This window comes from Sardina pilchardus, chromosome 10, assembly GCF_963854185.1.
Source record: "Sardina pilchardus chromosome 10, fSarPil1.1, whole genome shotgun sequence".
In the NCBI taxonomy this organism is placed as follows: domain Eukaryota; kingdom Metazoa; phylum Chordata; class Actinopteri; order Clupeiformes; family Clupeidae; genus Sardina; species Sardina pilchardus.
In genome coordinates, this window is record NC_085003.1 from 5,783,173 (window position 1) to 5,802,645 (window position 19,473).

General features: G+C 45.2%; 1 protein-coding gene across 1 annotated transcript in view; it reads right to left on the reverse strand.

Annotated features, from left to right (window-relative positions):
- ca12 (carbonic anhydrase XII) overlaps positions 1-16,885 on the reverse strand; it is a 17,479-nt gene extending 594 nt beyond the window's left edge. Inside the window, exons 1-9 of the mRNA XM_062547280.1 lie at positions 16,692-16,885; positions 14,910-14,930; positions 9,759-9,938; positions 6,491-6,633; positions 2,738-2,833; positions 2,555-2,618; positions 2,285-2,442; positions 1,660-1,786; positions 1-859 (exon numbers count right to left, since the gene is read on the reverse strand). The exon at positions 1-859 is cut by the window's left edge and continues 594 nt beyond it. Of these exons, the coding sequence (XP_062403264.1) occupies positions 90-859; positions 1,660-1,786; positions 2,285-2,442; positions 2,555-2,618; positions 2,738-2,833; positions 6,491-6,633; positions 9,759-9,938; positions 14,910-14,930; positions 16,692-16,764 (1,632 nt within the window). The 5' untranslated portion in view covers positions 16,765-16,885 and the 3' untranslated portion in view covers positions 1-89. The remainder of the gene's footprint in view (positions 860-1,659; positions 1,787-2,284; positions 2,443-2,554; positions 2,619-2,737; positions 2,834-6,490; positions 6,634-9,758; positions 9,939-14,909; positions 14,931-16,691) is intronic.
- Positions 16,886-19,473: the final 2,588 nt, after the last annotated feature.

Genomic DNA, 19,473 nt, shown 5'->3' on the forward strand with positions numbered 1-19,473 from the left:
GCTTTAAACGTGGCAGGAGAGTCCTCCGTGCCGAAGAGCATTTCTGAACGCTCACAGTGGCTTTTCAGTTCCTGTGGCATCTTAGCACTTTAATCTTCCCATTCCAAGGGCTGGATTCGGTTGTGTCTGTGGGCATTGTTGTAGGCGTTGTTATAGGCGTTGTTATAGATGTTGTTGTTGTTGGCGTTGTTTTTGCGAACTGTTGACTGGGAGTACCGCACTGGTCTCCTGGTCGTGGCTCTGGACAGTGCCCGATCCGAAACCACCGGCCTCTTCTTGCGACCCGCAGTTGCCATGGTGAGCGAGTGGTCGAGCTCGTTGGCCTCGTCGCTGGGCCGCCTGCGGAGCAGGAGCCGGATGGTCTCCAGGTCCAGCTCGGACCTGCAGGCCAGGTAGCTGCGGAGGTTGAGCTCGGGGAAGACGGACTTGCGGAGCACCTGCGTCAGCTGGCCCTGGCCGTGGGCACCCCTCAGCTGCCGCTCCGTCTTCTCTGCCAGCGCGCCGTAGCACAGTGCCGCCTCGCTCACGCCGTACTTACCCACGTGCTGCCCGCCGTACGCGCCCTTCTGCCACCCTGTGGTGGGAGCGTAGGCGTTCCTGCCGCCCTGGCCACCGGTGGTGTCGCTGGGCAGGTTGTTTTGCTGCCAGCGCTGCTTGTGTACGCCTGGAGCGTGGGTGCGCTGGCTCTTCCTGGTGTTTTTCCGCTTGCCGGCGGTCCGGGGCTTGGGGCTGGCGGCGGGCAGCAGCTGGTTCAGGCCCTCGTCCGCCAGGTCTGCCAGGTCACCCACCAGCAGCTTCTGGATGACCTGTCTCCGCTGCAGGGCAGTGGCCGCTTTCGGGATGCCATGTAGCGCCCGTCCTAACATTACACCACACGGAGGGGTCAGACAGACAAAGCTACAGACCGTCCCCGCGCTGACAAGCTTAAGCAGAGGAGCCACGGAGTGGAGCTGGAAACCCGGGCAAGAGGAGCGCGCAGTCGGCCAGTTTGGAAACGTTTCAAAGCCATTCAGCTCAAGTCAAGTGCAGATGTAATACCATGCAGAGGAAAAGCTTTAAGAGAGACAGAGAGAGAGAGAGAGAGAGATTTTCCCCAGCGCAAGTGTAAGAGCAGTCGGGCAGACAGGTTGGTGAAAATGTGAGTGATGAGTGCGATGCAGATCTCACTCATCCTGAAAGTTCCAGTGGTAAACCACCGTGGGCAAGACCCAGTCTGCAGACAGATTCATCGAGCGCCGAGCTTCTAATTTCGACCCAAAGTCTGGCCTGCATTGTGTTCAGCGGGAGAATCACATTTGTTGTGATGTCTCGGAGGGAGGAATCCTCCCTGAGCCCCCCAGAAAAGGATCTATCCACTGGATGAACGTGTCATAGATGTGGGAAAAGACAGGAAAGGGAGGAAGAAGCCATTTTGCCAGAAACCGCTAGCAGGTTGCAATGCAGAAGCACCTTGCCAACTGTCCTCGCCCTTGGAAAGCCCAAATCCTGCACACCAGAGCCCTCAATAAAAAGAAGCTTCCTGCCCACAACCAGCTAGATCAATACCATACTATATCCCAATGTTGCTTTGCAGTTGCTTGGTTTGCCTGTAAGCCAGCTTGTATACATCATGCTTGCTAAGCCCAAAGTTCCCATGATGCATGCCAAACCCCAACTCACCATCCTGGAAGGACACCAGAATGACTCTGTTGTCCGTGCGCTGCGGCTTCCTGTAGTTCCCGTTCAGAAGCACTGGGGCAGACTCCTGTACACTGGAGGAGTACAAGGCGGACGCCAGGGCCTGGAACTGGTGATGCAGAACAATAACAGACGCTTAAAAAAACAATGGAGGTCGCCATTGGCAATGCATATTAAACTTCTGTGGTTCTAATTACATCTAAGAATATATGATGCTCATTTGATTATTATACTGGCTGTCTGGCATGGTTTAGGATGCACCGCACCAAAATTACTATATTATGGGAACAGCTTGAGATCCTTTTTAAACAATAGGATGGAACAATATCACAATAGATTGTTAGACTTAACAATAGAACAACTGGAGTTTTTGTACATCAGATTTTTACAATTCAGTTCAATTTAATTCATTGTTATTTATACACAACACTAAATAACACTGGGGAGTTATTTAGCACAGTCCCATCTAGATTATAAGAGAAGGTTTACATATTGGATGATGTATTACATATACTGTATCTCTTGGGGAAACAGACTTTGTATTGGCTATACCATTCTGTACCAGCAGAGCAATAGGACGGTAAACTAGGTCTGTTTTGTGACACACCTGTTGGACTGAGAAGGTGACAGGGCTGCGGAACACAGTCCAGAGCACACTGGGATAGCACGGGGGCGTGGTCAGAGAGCCGTCATAGCGATAGTACTGATCCAGACGAGGTGGGAGGAGCTCTCTGATGTTGAAGGCCGGGACCTGAATCTTTTGATCTAGAACAACCAATACACACAATTCACAGGCACGAAAAGGGCACATTTCAGGGCTTCCGTAGAGCCAATCAAACCAAATGTGTGCTAACGGGTGAATAAGCAAAATTCCAACCTCTGTATTTAATGCCTTTCACAAATTTCAGGAAGTGATCAAAGGCTGGGTTGAATTCACCAATCTAGGGGAAAAAAGACCAACAAGTCAGGGAGAGAGAGAAAGAGAGAGAGAGACACCAATACTACAAAAGAACCCAAACTTCTTTCCGCCTGCTGAACAAACACAGAAAACAGCACCGACCTCAATCAGAACCCCCAGGACAGCCAGGCCATCTGACTTATCCACAGCCATGGACACGTTGGGGTACTTGTCGGAGTTGAAGTGCACAATGTGCAGCTAGACAAAAGGCAGGGCGAGGCAAGATTATTTATACAGCACATTTCATACACAGGGGACATTCAAACGGTTCACTAACTGTGAGAGGACAGATGGGGTGCACAGGGGTACACAAGGGTAATTCAAACGGTTCATTAACCGTGAGAGGACAGAAAAGCCCTCTTTACTCCAAGTGTGTTCCAGTTTTTCGTATGCCCTCAAGGCTTTAAGGACACCATTTCTGTTTTACGCTTTTTTGATTCCCTTTTTTTAAGGGATATTGCAAGAATAAACACAGTCTTTGCCCAGTTCAAGAAGCTATAGCAGATATTTTCTTACAGAGTCTGAGGACAGTCCTCTTAAATTATAATTAGTCATGCCTATTTCACAGTATAATATGCTCTTCCATAACATTGTGCCGAATACACTTGACCAATACGAAATAACACAGGGATACAATGAAACATCTCTAGCTATGCAATCATTTGTTCCTATTGTGAAGTTACTCTCTCATTTATATGTGTGCATTGTTCAAGTAGCATACAGTCTTGTCTAGACTTATACAGTAGGCCAACATCCCTGATCTATCATTTTAAGCCTGATCTGGAGACAGCACTTACTGTCTGCACACAACATTGTGGATAACAGAACTGGATAAGAAGTCTCTCACAGAAGCGACTGTGAAACACATTTGGCCCGGAGTTGGTGCAGCTGTGCCAGGTGTACTCCACATTAAAGCCTGGACTTAATTCCACACCATTAGCACGTTCACATCAAACAAAGACTGGGTCCACATCTGATTAGGACAAAATCCACACCAGTGGTGTGTTCAAAAATATCAAACAAAGGCAAGCCTTCAGGAGTGTTTGTTCACAAACAGTTTCTCATTTGCTTTGAGTCCACTGTGAATGTCTGTGAACAAATAGTTCAAGAAAGTAATTCACAGGGACAAACACAACCGCTGTACTAAGCCTTATTATTGGATAAGAAATAGAAATATTACACATCAAACAAAGTTAGTATGTAAAATGTATCTGCCTTGAATGCTTGCCTCTATTTGGCAAATTTGACTGCACCTCCAACAAACAACCAGAGCCATGCCAGTTGCAGGCTGGTGTCTGCAGAGAGAGGCTAGAGTGGTCAGTGATTTGTCAGTCTCAGTGCCCCTACTTCACACACTGCCCAAGCCTCACACTGAATCCAACCCCTGTGCAGGCTGGAATACTGCTACGAGACAAAACCCAGTGACCCACTGGAGTGTGTGTGTGTGTGTGTGTGTGAGAGAGAGAGAGAGAGAGAGAGAGTTGTACCCACTGAGCATCAGGGCCGGCATGGGTTTGATGCAGACATGGACAACAGCAGTATTTATAGGCAGGGCGCGGCGTCGCCATGGGAATAAAGAGGGGGGACAATTCCTCTATTTCAGGGAGGTGCTCATTTGAACAGGACTCTGTCCCTCATTCGGTAGTCCTTAAGGAGCAGAAAGGAGACTGCGCACTTGTGGTTTTCTCTCGGTGAGCCGGGAGTCAAACAGAGGAAGACAGCCCTCTGCTCAAAGTGTCCACTGAAGAACTTGGGTCACGCCACAGACACCCAGCCAGACTCTGGTCAGGAGGACTGATGGCGTTGTAATAAAAGGTGGTGAGACCAAGGAGCAGGTTGCGCCATTTTTCGTTCCTTATTCCGGGAACCCTCTGAGCTAGCGTCATCACATTTACAGGATCTGGTGGTTCTGGTTCTTGAGCATAATAGCTACTGTACTACTACACTTGCTTCTGTTTTTTCTTGATTTTTTTTCTACATCAGAATGGCTCTCACAGCTGAAACATACAGTATGACTGGGCCAGAAGGCGAGCTATATTAAGCCGCTCTGCTCTTGTTCAAAGGAGGCTTCCTCGCCCACGCTTCTGTGCATGCTCAGGAAAAGGGCAGCGAGGGCTTTTTTCGCCCAAAAATTAGGGCAACACACAAACTCTCATAATGTCAAGGACCAGTGGCAAAACAAACATTCTGACCACAAACTGAATGGCTGCCACCCAGTTATGTGAAGACATTTACTGGGGACAGAGGTATTTAAATGAGCTCCGGCTGCCACCGCACTCAAACGAGTCGCCACATAAGGGTGATAATGGCTGGCATTTCACTACAGCAATGTTTAGGAGCTTCAGCCATATTGCGCCGACATGTCCTTCATACTTTGCAATATGCAAATGCTGACACTTTTGATGTGGGACTCTAAAGTGCATGTTTGCACAGAACAAAGTTGGAGCACAGACACGAACCAGTAAGTACACGGCCCACGTATAAGCCTGAGCATGAGAGAGAAACTAGGGCGACATCAGGACTCCGATATAACACTAACTATACCACCATAAAGTTACATAACTACAGCATATGATCAAGCTGATCTGTGCTCTTCAGGGCAATAGTATTTGATTCTTCTAGGGGACGCTTCTGAGTGACAGAAGCGTATCAAACACATACAGGTTAACATTTGTTGCCTCCAAACCAGTCTTAAAAGGCAAGCAAGTGCCTGATTCACTGCAAATGTTTTTGGAATCTGAAATGGGACTGTTACATTTTCTCCGCAGAATATAGGGATGGGTAGCAAAGTAGGCCAAACCGCAAGACCAGACACCAAATGAGAGTTCAATTACCAAGTCAAATTGCACAATAAGCCGTTTCTGCTTCCATTGATGGGTGTATGCTAGAAAATACACGCCAACTTCCTAGTGCTCAAGAGAGACAGAACGACAGACAGAGAGAGGGGAGAGATATAAACGGAGAAAGAGAAAGAGAGAGAGAGACAGAGAGCCTTGCGTCGTTGCATCAGCTAAAGTAACCGTATATGTATGCCAGAGTGTGTTGAATGTTAAGCACTTTCACCACATTATAATGAATAAATCGTATGGTTCCTGCCCTCAATGGTGATGCTTAACTATGTACCGCATGCTGTCCTTCAGAGTAACGTGGCATGTCAGAAGCTCAGTCATAATTTGTGTCATGCATTTATGTCCCTTGCCCTGGGAGAACATCAGCAGATCTGCACTTTGTTTGAGGGCTGGTGGAATATTCTTGTCATAAAAATGTCTCACCACCACACCCATAAAAGTCTTAAATAATAGCCCATAATGGCAGACAGCAGAGGAATGTTCAAACAGTAGACTAATTAAATGGCGTGTTATATTCTGATGTCATCATCCATCTTTTCCTTCACGTCTAAAAGTGAAACTGACATAAAATAGACAACATTGAAAATGGCTAAAATGGCACTGTTAATGAAAATATATACGGTTTATGTTCCATGTGTAATTTGCAAGATGGCCTCTTTAATTTTGCATTTGATGAATGACTTAGGTTGCGTGAAAACAAAGAGCTTGGTTGAATGCCTGCAGACATCTGACTGCATCTAAACCTGAGCAGGATAATTAAAGGGCTCTCTCATAAAACAGCAATGAGACTACATCCTAATGGCATTATGTATATGCATTTCATCCCGTAAATATCTACTGTATGGACAGATGAGACATCTGTTTGATATACTCAGCTTCATGATTCATAGTCTATGGATTATATACTGGGGGATTAGAGTATAAATGGATGTTTCCCATGTGGGGTTATCTTTTGTGTGGGTACCCCTGAGCGTAATATGACCTGCGACCCTCCAGAGTGTCTCACCTCTGCAGGGAACTGCTTGCCATTGACGGTGTGCTCAGAGCCGGGCAGCAGGGTGAGCGACCCCCAGTGGAGGTGCAGCTGGGCGGCCGAGTAGCGGTTGGGCAGGCTGGAGATGTGCATCCTGGAGGGCAGGGACAGCTGCACTGTGGAGAGGAAGTGACACGCCGCGCTTGATACACACACTCTGCAGATGCATCAGGACATTCCACAGAGATTAAGGACACGACAATCCAAAAAAGATCTCCACTCAAAGAGAAACCGTCACATCAATAGACCACTTCAATTCAGTCAATCAGTTCAATTCAGAGATTAAGGACACGACAATCCAAAAAAGATCTCCACTCAAAGAGAAACCATCACATCAATAGATCACTTCGGTTCAATTCAGTCAATACAACAGAACAGTGTTAATCCTTAAAGGTTCTAATTAAAAAGCATCATTCATTTGGCAGGAAATGCCTCCAAATGATATTTCCACACATTGTCAGCACTTTACATCAACATAATTCAATGTTTCTAAGCAGGGAATGATTCTTAATTGGTGTTTCAATCACAAAGACGAATTAGAAAAAAGTAAGAATACTCCATGCATCCCCTGTGAGTAAATAGTTTCAGCATATGGGAAACATCCACAAATAGTTCATTCAGTGTTCTCACTCTCAGTCAGGGAAAGCTGAAAGCTCATCGTCCTGGCGGGAATTATGACAAGATTTTCACACTGCTTTTAAAACCTGTCAGATTACAGGACAAGAATACCTGGGGGAAAAAAACATAAGCTTCAGTGGCTGCCAGTAGCTGACGATACTGTGAATGGTGTGGGTGGCAGCTGTGTGGATGTAGGTATGTGGTTCTGCAAATAATGTGTGAGACATGAAGTCTGCTGCTGCTACAGGGATGCTGTTCAGCCAAACATGTACCCACAATGCAGTGTGAAAGGTCTCTTTGTAGTCCTGTCCACCACTACTGTCTGTAGGTATGTGCGTCAGACTGCGTACTGACAGACTGACAAATTAGTATGAGGAGAGGTGTTTGTAGAAAAAAAAACATATTGGTATGTGCTTCTGTCTGACTTTGTGAGGATACTGTAAGCGTTTTGTCTGTAGTTCACAGCTGTGGCTAACGTTACAGGTATGATTTGAGTGATTCAGTTTGTCAGTAGTCCACTGCTGTGGGGAACCGGTATGTGGTTCTGTGTACCTGCTGAAGAGAGGGAGAGGGGAGAGGTTTGTCTGCAGTCTACTGCTGTGGACACAGATACACTACGCAGCTCTGTCAGACTGGGGACTCAATGAGACAGACTCTTCAACTGCATCCATTAAACAGTTAACGTTAGCGCTAGTGCCAGCACCAGCACCACAACAACCCCAGTGGCAGCCACTGGCAGCCCATAAGTAGCCCTTGGGAGGTTAACTGCACTTCACTGAGGTTGAGGTATCAAAGGCACAATTACATAACGCTAATCAGCTCAGATTAAAATCTAGCGCTCTAGAGTCGCCTACACACAGCCAAGAGTTGTCAACAAACGCTTCACTCCCCACAATGTGCCTGAGAACATGCTAATAGCCTCTAACACAGCAGCTGGTGAAAATCAGCAGATGAGAAAATGTCAGCCACTGTAAAAAAAAAAGAGAAACGTAATTAAATAATTACAACAGGAATGCTCTTGTCTGGGAAGGAATTCAATCGTTCAGCGACGTACACTCAACTACACTATGCACCTCAACATCGTCTATCTATGGTTACACATGCTGCATGCTTGAGGTTTAGATGCCTCAAGGCTGAAGGGATCAGGTGCTGGCTGGCAGCCCCATCTCGGAGCCTTCGTCACTCCTAACAAGGGACCCATCCAACAAGACACACAAGGCCCATTCTATCATTACGTGGCACGCAGCATTACGCCAAGGCCAGGGCACAGACTGGAGTTTGGCCCTGTAACGAGATGCACATAAATCACGCAACAACAACAATATTTTCTCAGGGATCCTCCACATACGTGTGCACACTGACACATACCATGTTTATGTCTGTGTTAGGGTAATAGGCCTTAATTATACACTTCTCAACCAAACACCAGCACTAAGAATAAAGCGAGGGGGTGACCACAGTCTCATGAGGAGCTTGGTTGTGAAGTGCGCTACGTGCTGCTACGCTACCTGGAGAGCAGCTGATGACTAAGGCAGCGGCCTTGACGTTTCCCAGACCAAAGAGACGATGAACGCTTGCATCGTTTGCGTACATGGGCAGCTATCATAATAAGAGGGCAAGTGCAGAAAATTGCTGTGGTTGAGGAGAGATGGGGGATGAAAAAGGACCTCCTGTCATTTTCTCCATGTTGACCCCGAAATTAAGAGATAGAGAAGGGCCGGTTATAACGAACGACTGCAGTTTATGGGCACATCCTCATCACCCTAATTCTAGATTGTCTTCGATTTTTTCCATTTATCAAATGTAAAATATTTGTTCTTCGGGAGGATTATTTTCAAACCACGGGGTTGTGATTACAATAAATCATATCCAGACTTCAAAAAGGATTACAAAGGGATTGTGCCCATATTTTGGATCATAAACTCCAGAATTACAGGGTGAAACTGAAATAGTCAGTCGTTTGGTAATGCCTCCCTATACAGACTTTAGCAGGTGCCAGTGTTCCATTGTCTGCAGTGGGGATGAAAGGAGTCTCAAAAGAACCACCTTGCATAAATCTTAATAAATCTTTCTCTTGAGCAGCTACAGTATGGATGGCTCTCTTTCATGTCTGTCCTGAGACAGACATCATGCGTAAGCCACAAGCATGCTGTCCCATGCTCTCAACATTTAACACTGGGATTACTGTTCTAAACGGTACATTTGGTGGATCTGCCACTGAGAACAGCTGTGGAGGTAAAGTGACACGTGCATCAAAACCTTCAAAGAGTCGCAGAAAAAGTGAGTCACTTTAGATTAATGAAGCATCTTAATCTAGACACACACACACACACACACACACACACACACACACACACACACACACACACACACACACACACACACACACACACACACACACGCGCGCATACCCACACACGCACACACACACGCACACACACACACACTGTGTTATGGAGCAGTGGTAGAGGAGCCCCACAGTCGGTCAGCCCCAGTTCAATTTACAAACCAGCCATTTCCAGTCCATGTTGCTTCAGGTGAAGCAACTGCTACATATCAGTCACCTCTCCATTTCACATATACTGTACATAATACGTAGTATACTTTGTGCCATGCAGCTTACCTGAGTGTCCGTTGTTGCTGAGGGTAAGCTGTTCATTCTGAGAGAGGTCATAGTTCCGTAGCTCAATTGGTGCCAGGTTAGGTTCGTACCTCAGGAGAGGGGTCTGGATATCGATGGGGGATTGGAACGGCCCACCACAAAAGGGGTAGTGTTGGGCCCAGTGATCTTCCCCATCTGGACCTACACAAGATGGAGAAAGTGTATACACTTTACGCACAATGTCTGCCTACAGGCTTTACAGATGGTTTGCTGAAATTCAAATTCATACCTTATAGTCATTACTAAACATCATCTTAAACAATCCCAACTGCCAACCTTAAAAATAAATTGCTGTTAAGACAGTTTGTGTATAATCTGAGCACTCTCTCACTACAGAGCCTCCTGAGCAACCAGTGTTGCTGATAGCCTTCTGAACTCTTGCAATGCAGGGTCTCTAGGGTCCCCACTGTGCCTCTGCTAGAGGCTTTACTTGTCTCTTCAGAGGCTTCTGGAGAACCAGCCCAAACCTTTGTCTTTCTAAGACACTCTGAACTCTCCCTGAACTTGAGTGATGCTGTGCCCCTGTAGGATCCAGTTTTACCCTTTAGTAAAGAAAAGGCCTCGAGATGTTTAATTACTCTATTATATGGCTGGTTACGAGAAAAGGCACACCCACCAATCATGAGCTGTAGTGTAGCACACTGAGGAGAGAGAGAGAGAGAGAGAGAGAGGGGGGAAGCGCATACAGAGACGTTCACCTTAGGAGCGATACATGAGCACACAATGTTGTCTGCACACACACAGAGCCACAGCTGAGAGTGTGTGTGTGTGTGTGTGGCTAGAGAAGCGGTAAGCTGGAAGGGGGCTACCACACGTTGCCTGTTCAGCGGTTGCGCCGCTAGGCCTCAAGTGTTTGAAGGAGAACAGCCTGCTATTTGCAGAGCAAGTCCAAGGCAGACCGGGACCGTGCCGGGCCCCTTTCTAAATTAGAGGTTTGCACAACGACGTGTGGAACCCAAAAAAAGAGTGCTGGTATGTGCAGGGTGACCCATTTCTCTGTCGCGCTCCAAGAGGTGGTCTTCCGCTGAGGGCAGGCGGGGATCCTCTCAATACACGAGATGCTTGTCCACGGCCACCATCATTGCCTTGGCAACGCGTGATTGACAGGCCGCTCTGGTGCTGAAAGGCACTGGAACCGAGATGGATTCGCAGACTCTCTCACACATCCAGTGCAACATGTCTGGGCTTCCTGCAGTCCTCTGATGCGGAACTGGGCGCTGCAGTTGGGGGCGGCCGCGGCAGAGAAGGATACAAATGGGCTTTTCAGAGATTTCACTAATCCCGTGAATTTCATGACTGTTCTTGGAGTGCAGACCGCTGAGAAAACTGAGCAAACGCACCAAAATCCAAAACAAATCTCTTTATTGTGAGAAAACACAAAAAGGGCAGTAGATGGCTTCTTTTACACTACTGACAAGCATGTTAGCTTGTTTCTACAGATGATCCAAAGACCAATTCAATGAGCATGTGATTAATAGCTGCGTGCAAATGACTCTCTTTACAGAGTATAATTAAACATGACAAAAAAGGCATAAATAACCCCAAAAAATAATCGTTTGTTTTCTACTGCATTTAAAGGGACACCTCTTCCAAAAATGTCAATTCTTTCCATCAGTTACTCAGCCTCATACTAGAGGTCATCAATTCAATCTTTGGCTCTGCAAATTAAATGCTGCATCTATTCAGTTATCTAGAAAAGCGTCAGTGACCAAAGACAACTGACAACTGATTCAGTTGTCAAACTTTTAGTACTTAGCCTCACTTGGAAACTTAGACATTAGCCTGACATGATTAGCATATGAGGATAGACCACTGATGTTTTGGGAACTACAGCTTTAAGAAGACATGTCTTCTGTTATGAAATGTACTGCAATGTGTGTGTGTGTGTATGTGTGTGTGTGTTTGCGTGTGTGTGCGTGTGTGTACGTGCGTGGCACATGTGTGTTTATGTGTGATATAACTGACAGTAAAATCCAACAACCCCCAAGTATGTTCAAGACTAAGCCTGAGGATAGTGACAGTTATACGACCAAAACCCGCAGAAAGCATACATAGCATTTCATAGCTATAAGAAAAGATGCGCTGTGGCTGACAGGGTTGTTGGGAGTTTCAGAGTGTGACACACAGACTCCAACTGTCGCGCTCTGAAATAGCAGCCTTCCAAAAATGTTTCAGTAGAGTCCCAAAAAGAGTGTAGAACGTGTGGAACTGAGGACAGCCTGCCAAGACAGTTTGTCTTGCCGCTTCGAGGCATAAAGCAACTGACACTGTTTGAGAGGACACTAGGAGAGGAGAGTTGCCCGTAATGAAAGCAGCATCCCTTAACAACAAAAAAAAATAAAGGAAAAAAAAAACACTCCAAGTCTGTCTGCACATAATTATTCACACCACACTTCATTTTCCATTTTAATTGGAGCAGCAACCTCGCCCCCTTAACACTCACACACACACACACACACACACACACACACACACACACACACACACACACACACACATACACACACACATACACACACACACACACACACACAAACACACACACACACACACAAACACACAGTCACATTGCTCGCCTCTAGTAATCCCCTAGTCTGTGTTGCTTGGCCCGAGTTGGGCGCTTGGAACTGTTGGTGCTCAGTCATGAAGTCGTGACAGGAATTTCAGACTTCCACTCTGGGGGAGTGGACGAACACCAAAGCTGTCCAGCTGGAGGGGGGTAAACCGCTTTGACGTCATGAAAAATGTAAGCATGACGTGGTTGGCCAGAAAAAAAATGAGAGGGGTTCTTACTCAAAGATGTTTCAACCATCAAGGCTCGTCTACATCAGATTAGGATGACTTGTGCAAGTTTGTCTGGTGGTCTTTTGAAAGTGACCTTGCAACTGAGCAAAGTCAGGGTTCAACTCATCGACTCATTGGCTTTAGAATAACGCTGGCTACCTGGGGAAAAGAGCAAGTGACATTTGAGGTTGTGTTGTATCCGCAGTACTTGCGAACAGCGAACATCATCTTTGTTTCACGGACATCGAGTTCTCTTGCGTGAGGCCGAATCCGGGAGAGAGAGAAACAGACATGAAGGAGCTTGACTCAGCTCCAGTCAACTCAACTGAAAATGCCACAGGGCCCAAGGGTCATAGTTCACCAACAGCAGCCCCAGGCCTCTTCCTGGTTTGATGAGAGAGAAGATGATGCGAATGGTGCTAGGTTCTTTTCAGGGCAAGAGCGTCATCAGACCACTACCCTGCATGACTTTCATCCCCTTCTTCCAGGATTGCCACTTTTTTTCCAGTGTCCTGTTTTTGCATACCCTAGCATAACAACATGTTGATGGACAACACTAATTCTTATGACAAGGAGACCCAGCTAGCCTAGTCTAGCCTGAACAGCTTTCACTGCTTTACCAGTACAGAGAGATCATCTTTATTCAACTCACCTGCCCTTGTAGCATACTGGGTCCTGATCAAACTATGATCTCATTGTATTGTGTACTCATTCCACAGTCACCTCCTACTTGTTCAAATAAAATGACATAAATTGGACTTATCATGCATAAACCCACAAGGAGTAAGAAGATACAGGATGTTTAGTTTTCCAGCACCCACTAGTCATGCACCCAGTTCAGTAGTAGTGTCTTTTCTTTGTTTGTCAAACAAAAAGAAGTCACAATGCAGTGGCAAATATTGTCCTGGTAAGCAGCTCTGAGTAGACTATACAATCTGCCCTCTGCCACTCTGCCAAAATAAGCCTTTGGTTTGTCCTGATCTTATCAGGCAATTCACCTGGCTTGAGAAGGGGTGCTACACTCGGTAACTTTATGTAAGAGTGGGTAATGACCTGAGTAGCCTCTTCAAATAGAACTGGGGTTGGGGGGGGGGGGGCAAGAGGAGGTTTCTGGAGAGCAACACGTGAGCTGCTGTAATTGCTGCTGCTTTTTTTTCAAACGGAGCCTGACATTTGGCACATGCAGATGATTAACACAGAAGATCGGTTTCAGTAGAGGTCAGGATGAGGTCGCTTTCTAGAGGACGAGGTGGCTTTCTAGAGGACGAGGTGGCTTTCTAGAGGACGAGGTTTCCATTCCCACAGCAGCCCCTTCTAACCGCCCACCCCCCACCCCCACCCTCCCCCAATACACACACACACACACACACACACTTTGCAGCCAGGGGGAGTTTGTTGTTCTTGATACCCTTATAGTGCGTACTAAATGATGTGAATGGTTGCACTGGTTAGGAAAACTGGCAATGCCAGAGACAACAGGGTACGAAATGGAGTCCATAAATAGCCATGACTCACAAGGGCCAAACTAAGGGTTGTGATTGGTTACAGTGACTGAAGGCGAGCCTTTGACTGTGATGACAGTGTTGTTGATGATGATCTGCATCTTCAGGCTGAGAGATACAGCACTGATCTTGAAAGCTTTGTCTGCTCACAGAAGAATTAAGATTCAACACTGATTCTTTTCTAAACTGGGGGTTTTCCACAATAGTGACAGTACAAGAAATAGAGATCTACTGTCATGCCATCCTAGATGTCATTTTATGGGGACGAGCATGTTCATGCTTATATGTATGTGGACAAGTGTGTGAGCACAAGCAACAGTGAATGTGTGTGCATGAATGTGTGTGTGTGTGTGTGAGTTTATAGGCTTGCATGTACAGGTTTGACTGTCTGTCTGTCTATGTATAATTACATTACGAGCCTTAAATTATTTGTTGAGAGCACCCTCTTTTCATAATATGTTGTTTTTATGACGCAACACAGAATGCTTGAATGATTACGAATCTGACAAGTCTTGCTGTTTGTTATTGAAGCACTTGTCTGTAATTACCCTGACGGCCACCAAATAACTCACATCAGTGGTGGCACTGATGATAACAAATAAAAACAAATAAATCATAACTGTACCTGACCTCACATTAAAACCAGCCTCGGCAGAAATCATAATCACAGTGGACAAGGAGAGAGAGAGAGAGAGACAAACAGAGACAGACAGAGAGAGAGAGTGCTGTAAAATCATCTATCTGTACCACCATGGCATACCCACAAAGAAACCACCCGATTATAAACATTGCTCTAAGATTGACAACACCCAGAAACAACACTCACCAGTATATGTCCACTTGGCTCCTGCAACACAAGAGAGAGAAAGCAAACAGGTCATTATAAAACCCCAATGATACCGAAGTTAGTGTGTGTGGTTAAAGACTCCAGCCAACAGACATCATTTTAAAAGAGCCACGCACACCCCAGCAAGTGACAAGGCTCTAATGGACTGGACACAATAAGTGCCCGTGCTAAACCATGGAGGAATCATAATGCAGTCTGGAGCAGGCTGGCCCCTGCTCTATACTGGACGGTACCAGCCGGTTCCAGTCAGTGGGTCGCACCCCTGCTAGTCGACAGACCAACCCTCAATTGGTCACATCATTTTTTCTGGAAAGACTTTTAGGAAGCTGTGAAGTCTCTCAGGGATTGTGTGTCTGAGTCGGTCTGTGTGTGTGTGTATGTGTGTGTGTGTGTGTGTGTGTGGGGGGGGGGTTCTAGGGTATACCGTATCTGCTCAAGTTCACAAGAAACATCCTGATCAGTTGCAGTCTTTTAGTCAGACAGGTCCTGCAATTGCGCCGAACCAGTAGCCTACCAGGGTAGGAGGTATAAAACTGTACCCATAGAGGCTAAATAAGTGGTTTTAATAAAGTAACCACATGTTATAAAGGGAATAAAATGAGTGGGATGTCTACTGGAACCACTATGCAGGCAGACAATCATTTTAAAGTGCTATATTCAGTAGATAGACAACAGAAAGCAGGCATATAATTCTCAACGTAATACTGTACTGTAGTAGACACCTTATTTCTTCTCCTGGGCAACTTTATGTCGTCATCACAGAGGACAAAAAATACATTGTATCTGGAATATCGCTGAACCGTTTACACTGTGGCAGCATAGCAGCTAAATTCTTCTTTTCAATTCTTAAATCAGCTGTCTTTTGTTCAAAGGACATGCTGAAAAAATTCCTGCGGGGTCAACACTCCCATTAACAGCAGGGGCTCACAATGTCACCTTCCCCCCTTCTCCCACCATTTAACAAGTTCAGTCTCCCATCCTTTCCTCTTTCTCCAGGATAGATTCTCATGCATAAGACCCTCAAACATTTATACAAGTGCACTTGCACACCAGAAACTCATCTAGTCTTGTGTGGGCTAGCTAGGTTATATTATATATAACTAAACATCCCACTATTTTTGCATCCATACAAGAGGCATTTGTGGGGTGCAAATTAACGTTTTTACAACATACCTGAATCACCTAGAGTGTCTGTGGGTTCAGACACTTTTAAGCATCTGGTTATCTAAATCTAAGGTACCACTTCACACCTTGCTTCTGTTTCCATGGCTACTACATCTAAGCTTGTACCAGAGGATGTCTAAAATTGCTGACAATCTGTTATGTGTGGTTCTGACAGGCGAGGGCAAATACAGAATTGCGTATTTGCATCAGGACAAAATCCTAAATAATATTTTTTGTAGTTTGCAGGTTTTAGATTCAAATTGTTTGCTAATCCTATAAATAAATTTAGGTTTCAAAATGAACACATTCTGTATTGAATCTAAAACAAGCATAAATGCATGCATTACTAGAGAGAGAGAGAGAGAGAGAGAGAGAGAGAGAGAGAGAGAGAGAGATTGCAAGTGGGAAAATGTGAAAATGTCAACTGACAATTAAGAAATAAATCTATTGTGTGACGACTGGTAATTTGTAATACAAGTGTACAAATCTGTTAGCCAAGAGAGAAACCTAGGTCATTTTATAAAGCAAATAGTCTAATAGTTGGCCTATCAAAATTAACAGAACACCAACTTGCAGCAATAACATCTGAATACTTACCATAAGAGGCCAGAGTATTAACAGTGAGAAGAATTAGCACTGGAACAAATAGAGAATGGACCGGCGGCAGCATATTCACTCACTCAAGGTGCTGGCAATTATGACTTTGAACACTAGATCGTCCTCTCGACATTGGATCCAAACCCGACTTTTATACCAAGCTTGTCAGGTTCATTCAGCAGCGTGACGTCAGAGCAATGACAAAACCAGCCTGTCGAATCTTCCTTGTAAAAAACTGAGGGCAACTGACCAAAGAAGAAGAAGGGGGTGAAAACGGTCCTCGCCCATCATTTGTATTTCGTTAGCTGTTGGGTTCCCTTGAGAAAAGTTCTGCGTCCGTTTCGGCACTAGTTCGCCCACGCAAGTTGATTGACTAGAGAGAAACAGCGTCCTGCACCCTCAGCAGTTTGCCCGAAACAATCTATGCTACTATATTTTGGTCCGAGGACACGTGTACCCGGCAGTGCTGGCACTGCCAAGCTCCAGCTTGCCACCATAACGTTCTTCTGAGTGTACATTTTTGTAACGCCCACAGCCACACAGCGTGCCGTCACTTTTCACTCATTTGTGGGCGACACTGGTGCAGTGTTCAATATACAACAAAAGTTTGCAGCGGCAGTTTACTCAACAAAAACTAGAACATTACTTTTAAACATATTTGGCTACTCAGATTAGGCTAGTGTCCTCTACATTTTAAATATTGTTTTCCTACATGCCACTAAACATCACGTTTAAAAGAAAAAAAGGAAAAAACAAAAACTCTGATCTGATCTAACAAGACTGAGATCCCTGATAACGTGTACAACTCTCTTAACACGCGTTCTGGGTTGACCCTGCCAAGCCTTACCCAGGGGAGACCACAGACAGGCATGAAAACAGGTGAACAAGTGTCAGCACCTGCCCCAGTTATGCTGGCTGATAATGGATGTTTGGGGAGCACAGTAGCCCTGTTGACTGTCTGCAGATCAGGAAGGCAGTGGTTAAGTCTGGCCAGGGGATAAGCAGAACCACCCTGGTCAGACTTGGACCAAGATACCCTGTTGAAAATGCATTTCTGCCAACTTGCTGTGGTCCAACAGTTTATTAGTTCAGTCACTTAATTATGCTGTGTCGACTAATACCTCATTTAGAATCTGTGGCGGTCTGCTGTGGTAAACAGTCGATCTAGCAGTGCATTACAGAGACTTTCTATTCATTATTGTCTGATTTAATTTTCCAGACAGGGTGCTTAACGTGCATTCTTGGAGGATATTTTCATATTTCCTTGGGTTTATGGATATGACATTGTCCTCTGTGGAAAATCACGCCATGGCTTATTAGTCGCAGAAGCAAACTTCACACTTCTGCGCAGATGGGGCATGACCACACGCACATTACCACACGTGGTATTGACCTGTGGCACAGCCTTGCCAGTGTTATGATACCCAGTGGCTGCCTATGAAGGCACCGTTTGATTGATGGTGTTACTAATATGCCTTTTCATGCTTTTGTATATGTTTTAATTATGCCATAAGGGAAGTGTGTGTGTGTGTGTGTGTGTGTGTGTGTGTGTGTGTGTGTGTCGGCATGTCTGTCGGGGCATCTGTAGCCTAGTCCATTCTTGTGTGAGGAGAGTTCTATTATTTTTATACTCTGTGATGTGTAAATGTACAGTATATTATGGGTGACTGTATGTCGTTTTGCTTGCATACTATATGTACAGTGCCTAAACGTATTCAACCTCCTTGGATATTTCCCCTTTTATTGCTTTTATAAATTCAATCTTGGTCAGTTCAATATTTAAAAAAAAAAAAAAAAACTTTAATGTGAAAGTGAACGCGGATTTCTACAAAATAGTGTTAGTTCATTAAAACTGTGTAGTGGAAATGAAAAAATAAGCGACTGCTGTAAATATTGACCCCAAGTGTTTAGTACTGTACGTACAGTAGATGCACCTTTGGTCTGTAGCATGGAGTAGATCTCAATTAGGCTTGCATGTCTGCAATTTTACACCATTTTTCTTTGCAAAACTCAAGTTTTGTCAGGTTGCACAGGGATTGGGCGCAGACAAGTCCAGCCACAAATTCTCTATTGGATTGAGGTCTTGGTCACTCAAGAACATTCACATTGTTCTTTTCAAACCATTTCTGTGTAGTTTTCACTATCTGCTTCAGGCCACCGTCTTGCTGAAAAGTAAATCTTCTCCCAAGTCATAGTTCTCTTGTTGACTGAATCAGATTGTCCTCCAGGATTTCCATATATATTGCTGAATTAATTTGACCTTTTACCTTTACAAACTTTCCAGGGCCTGCTGTCGAGAAGCATCCCCACGGCATGATGCTGCCACCACTATGCTTCAAATTAGGGGTGGTGTGTTTCTGTTGATGTCAGTAATTGGTGCCTGCCAAACAGCATTTAGTTTGGTGGCCAAAAAGCTCAATTTTGGTCACATCAGAACAAAGAACGTTCTGCCATTAGACCTTGGAGGCTCCCACGTCTTTGGATGAACTTTAGTCGAGATTTAATAAGAGCTTTGCCACTCGCCCATAGAGCTTTGACTGTTGAAGAACTCGGGCAATAGTGGTTGTATGCATATTTTCTCCCATCTCAGCTGCTAAAGCTTTTAACTCCTTCAGAGTTGTCATAGGTGCCTTAGTGGCCTCCCCCACCAATATTGTTCTTGAACAGTCACTCAGTTTGCGGTGGTATATGGCACAATAATATTTACTTAGAAATCACTTTCAATTTCACATTAAAGAGAGTTTCTATTGTCTATGTGTTCTGTAAATAATAAAAAAAGCCA